This window comes from Sycon ciliatum, chromosome 7, assembly GCF_964019385.1.
Source record: "Sycon ciliatum chromosome 7, ocSycCili1.1, whole genome shotgun sequence".
In the NCBI taxonomy this organism is placed as follows: Eukaryota; Metazoa; Porifera; class Calcarea; order Leucosolenida; family Sycettidae; genus Sycon; species Sycon ciliatum.
In genome coordinates this window covers 3,389,652-3,394,322 of record NC_088649.1, presented here as the reverse complement: position 1 = coordinate 3,394,322, position 4,671 = coordinate 3,389,652, and the positions used below count along the sequence as shown (strand labels likewise).

General features: G+C 49.1%; 2 protein-coding genes across 6 annotated transcripts in view; both read right to left on the bottom strand.

Annotated features, from left to right (window-relative positions):
• Nucleotides 1-168, bottom strand: part of LOC135820752 (uncharacterized) — a 38,175-nt gene extending 38,007 nt beyond the window's left edge. Inside the window, exon 1 of one of the 5 annotated variants that reach the window (XM_065333776.1) lies at nt 1-168. This exon is cut by the window's left edge and continues 172 nt beyond it. In XM_065333776.1, coding sequence (XP_065189848.1) covers nt 1-68 — 68 coding nt within the window. In that variant the 5' untranslated portion in view covers nt 69-168. The other 4 variants (XM_065333774.1, XM_065333775.1, XM_065333777.1 and 1 more) reach the window with 4 other exon arrangements.
• A 1,211-nt stretch (nt 169-1,379) lies between these two features.
• Nucleotides 1,380-4,456, bottom strand: LOC135821331 (uncharacterized). Its single transcript, XM_065334391.1, has 5 exons — nt 4,448-4,456; nt 3,630-3,834; nt 2,974-3,131; nt 2,436-2,846; nt 1,380-1,926 (listed from the first exon to the last, which is right to left on the bottom strand). The coding sequence occupies exons 1-5, from the start codon at nt 4,454-4,456 to the stop codon at nt 1,468-1,470; spliced, it is 1,242 nt and encodes a 413-aa protein (XP_065190463.1). The 3' UTR covers nt 1,380-1,467.
• Between the last annotated feature and the right edge of the window lie 215 nt (nt 4,457-4,671).

Genomic DNA, 4,671 nt, shown 5'->3' with positions numbered 1-4,671 from the left:
ATCTTGCCACAACCGCATGCCACCGTCTCCTTCACAGCACAACAAGCACAACACCAGACAAGGATCATAAACACAACAACAGACAAGGATCATAAACACAACACGTGTGATGATGGGCAATGTCGGTGGCTACCATGACCAGGTGGACAACAACTGTACATGTACGGTGGGACAAGAAATAATCATCGAATGAAATTGTTCAATACAAGAGAAGAGCAAGTGGTAAGGAAGACCGTCCAGCCATTCACCAGCCATTCACCAGCCGTTCACCAGCCGTTCACCAGCCGTTCACCAGGCATTCACCAGCCATTCACCAGGCATTCACCAGCCATTCACCAACCATTCACCAGCCATTCACCAGGCATTCACCAGCCATTCACCAGGCATTCACCAGCCATTCACCAGGCATTCACCAGGCATTCACCAGGCATTCACCAGGCATTCACCAGGCATTCACCAGGCATTCACCAGGTATTCACCAGCCATTCACAAACCATTCACCAGCATTCACCAGGCATTCACCAGGCATTCACCAGGCATTCACCAGCAGTATTTAGTGAAAAGGCATGCTCGAGAAGGCAGAACATGGTGTTACTAGTAAGAGTAGTTCGAAGTAAAAATTATTATGGCACGGCATTGTGACTCACCTCAAATCAGAAGTCTCTGACTGGTAACTGCCTGCATGTCAGACAACCATTGCTTCACCTGACGTAGCGCTGCCTCACCCTCACCACTGCCGAAGACACGCTGCTCGTTGACCGACTCCATTCTGAGAGAGATGCCGCACTTCCAGTAGGACACTAGCAGCCACTCTCCGTCGCTGACATTCCACGGTAGTCGCATGGTAAACTTGGACAGGGCAGTCTTCCTCCAGGCGCTGTTTTTCGTCCCGCTCTCGACGAGGAGCTGGTTGTGGCGAGTGATGCATTTCGTGCCAATTGTGAGGAACATATCATGTGGAAAGTGGTCGTTCTCGTCGCAAGCCAGAAGAATGGCCTCGGATGTGGAGCCGCCTTCCAGCTCACGGATAGACTCATTTTCGGTCGCAGCTGGCATGAGAAAGACTTTCTTCTTTCCGTTCCTGGCCGTGGTGATTTCACCCAGGTCACACAGGATGCACAGTGTCTCCATTAGCTGCAAGAAGGTGTGGCGGTGCTCCTCATTCAACATCAGCCGATAGAACTCGGGACTGTGCTCTTGCCATAGACGCAAGGCCAGTTCAACCGTGATGTAGCCTTGTTGGTAGAGATCAATGTCATCGCGTGATGGTGGATCCTTCACGAAATCTTCTCGCTTCATTCAGGCTGAATGAGCGAGCCAGCCAGCTTCATCACGGATGGTACGTTGATGATCACTTTATCCCGCAGTGCTACGGACTGGGGAAAGAAGAGAACGTGCCAAGGTTGTGGTGAAAGCCCAGCATAGGTTTGACCTCATCCACTCGGCGTGCAATGCCCAGGCGGCGGGCTAGACGAAGCAGATCACCGAGCGAGATCCAGGGACTGGAGAGACGGGGATCTCTAGAGAGCTCGAGAAGTGCGAGCGTTCCAGACCACGTGCAAGTGGGATAGCCTCTTGGTTGACACTCTCCTCGACAAGCTTAGTGCGCAGGCTTCGAATTCCAGTGTGTTCTGGCAAGAGGAAGCTACCAGAACGTGTGTTGTTGACAAACACGATGTCGTCAGACTTCAGCAAGTGGCAGTACGGTTTCCCTTTAAGACTTTTCATGATGACATCACGTTCCGCATCCCGGATGGCTCCACTGAACCAGCGACGCTGGTCGATATGAGTGCCAACGAGGAACACCCGCACGTTGCTGCTACTCGGCATGTTGTGTATTGTGGCCAGGTAGTCGTGGATATACGTAAGGCTTGGCTGTCTCGGCACAGCTGCAGTGCAAGGCCGATGTTTGCCCTCGTGTCGAACCTGCATAGCACAGGAACACACGAGACACAGAGCACCATGCGTCTGGTGTTGTAACTTATAGTTCATGCCAAGTCCTGGCAATCCTCATACAACTCATATTTTAAACAGTGATATGTATACGAACTTTTCTTTCTTTCGAAGGATGACATGATAGCAATCGTACCAGTTGAGAGGGAGGGGGGGGGGGGGGGAGGGGGATGACACCAAATTAACTTGATTTTGAGCCTGTACCTTAGAGCTAGTGGACTGGCAATATCTGAGTATCTTGTCTTCAATTCAAGATATTTCTACTCTGACGTCGCATCTCTTCCAGTAGAACACTGTATGCTATAGTATGGCGAAGGTCAAAATTATTGCCATCTTCTAAAAGGTCTAGCTAACACCGAAACCCATTGTACTGTTGGCTGGTCACAGTCACTTCACAATTCACACACAAGGTGCTGGACTAGACTGCCTACACCAAAACCAGTCCACTGTCCAACGGTCTCTCGACATCTATCAATACTTACAGTGCTCTGAGGAGTCTCTGCTTCCACAGACTGGCTTGTGTTAAAGACAATTGCATACACAGTGCGATCAGCACCAAAGCCGATGTGCTGAAGCAGCCGATAGGAGTCCTGGCCTGCCGTGTCCCAGATGCGGATGATTTGGAACCTTCCCTCGGCAATATCTGCGCTGGCATTCTCAATGAACCAAGAGGATGTCACGCGGCTTGAGATATCACTAATCACACTTTGTGGTAACTCGTTCTCGCTTGCTGCCGAGTCAGAGAATGGGTCCGTCAATCCAGAGGCATCACTTGCTAGTGAAGAAGAAATGTCTGATCTGGTATTGCTTGCAGCCGAGTTAACAGAATGAGAGGATTTCCGAAACAGATGAGGCAGAAGAAGAAGAAGCAGCCGCAGTGTGCAGAAAGGCCTCTGGATCAGTTGCGGTACCCTTGATCACAGACGCGATCCTCCTTCTGAGCATTTCCTCGCCGTCTTGGCTGGTCTCCTGCTCCAGCTGATCGCCATCGATGATGAACGTGCTTTCATCCACTCCGACTGTGCTGTTGTCGTCCTTTCCGCGCAAGATTTTCTTGCGGCAAAGAGAGCGCGCCAGGCTGGTCTTGCCTGCACCGGCTTCACCGATGAGAATCATGCGTAGAAACGGTATTCCAATCTCCAGTTGGAGTCGGGCTGGCTTGAACATGGGTTCAGAAACTGTGCACAAAGAAAACACAAAATACTTACACTTGTACATGAATGCATATGCTACCTATGGGGTCTCTTACCAATCTTGCATTTACAGTGCAGTGTAGCTGACAGAAGACAACTCCAATGCATGGATATGGCTTACTCAGGGTCAGAGACTCAGAAGTAGAAAACTTCGCACCAGTTTGATACATTACACTACTTTTCAAAGTGCATGTATTCTCACATTCGGAGCATAGTGCGCACCTGCGAATTCGGGCCTGAAATAGCGCATTAAAGTGCGCAATATTCTCTGGCAAATGCAGCAATTATAATCTCTGGCTCTCCATCCGAGTCTAGTACGCACAAGTTCCAATTTCAAGTATTCATTCTGTTAACACAATCACACTTGATCACATTTTTACTGTGTATGGACTAAAAGACTGGTGGAACAGAAGGCACCACCGGTCTCAGCACTGGCTTCATGCTGACCAACCGCTTCATCAATGTCTTCTGTTACTTCCATACCTTTGTAGGACACAATTGTAACCCAGGATACTCCCTCTGGGTCACGCAGGTCCCATTGCATGACTGCATAGATGATATCGTGCGCTCCAGGGACATCCGATAGCTTATGGTTACGCATTCCACCATTCCGTTTCCGCTCGCTGCACACCACTTCACCTGTTGGCCACCAATGTACAAAAAAGGATCGATTCTTGACGTCTGACATCTTGTAGCACACAGAGAGCAGAACAAAACACACACATTGTTACTAGGTCTCTGTGACTGTCATGGCTGCCATGGCAACCCTGATCACTTTTAAAAGTGCATCGCACCACACTCACATGGCCCAGTTACAGTCAACTTGGCTAATAACGACTGCGGATTGAACGACAATTCGCGAATATCGACTGCGGATTGAACGACAATTCGCGAATAACGACTGCGGATTGAACGACAATTCGCGAATAACGACTGCGGATTGAATGACATTCGCGAATAACGACAGAATTTCCATGCCCAGAGCAAAGTCCCATACCCCTGTAATACATATAATGAGACTTCAGGTATAACGACACTTCGCGAATAGGGACACCTTTTTGATGCCCCGCCGAGTGTCGTTATAAGCGAAGCTGACTGTAGTCCTTCCACAGCATCAACAAAGTTTCATATCATTCAGTGTGCTTTCTGTCACAAGTCCGTGTTGTCTTGATTGTTGGCGTGTGTCATTCATGGAATATGGACACGTGGGTCTACTTCAGATTGCCAAGAACCAGCTCATAGAACGACACAACAATGAGAGATGCTTCCCAGTACGACATTCACAGCAAAGCACGCCTCACCGGCACCATATTCACAGAAAGCTTCCCACACCGAAAGACATTTAACAGCTCTATCTTTGACTGAGTGATGAACTATCGATGCATGTTCAGAGGGAGGGAGGAAGGGAGGGACCGGCAGACAGAAGAGAGAGAAATGGTCATACATATTGGTTACCATGACAACCTCAGGAATCTAACATAAGCTTTATTTAGATGGACAAGTCCGAAGAGGCTTGTACAAGCAG

What these genes read in the sequence shown, in the direction of transcription:
- LOC135821331 (XM_065334391.1), bottom strand. An exon ending in GAAAGGACGACAACAGCACA is followed by an intron (nt 2,847 to 2,973) that starts GTCGGAGTGGAT and finishes CAACTGATCCAG; the next exon opens with AGGCCTTTCTGCACACTGCG. An exon ending in CAGAGACTCCTCAGAGCACT is followed by an intron (nt 1,927 to 2,435) that starts GTAAGTATTGAT and finishes TGTGCTATGCAG; the next exon opens with GTTCGACACGAGGGCAAACA.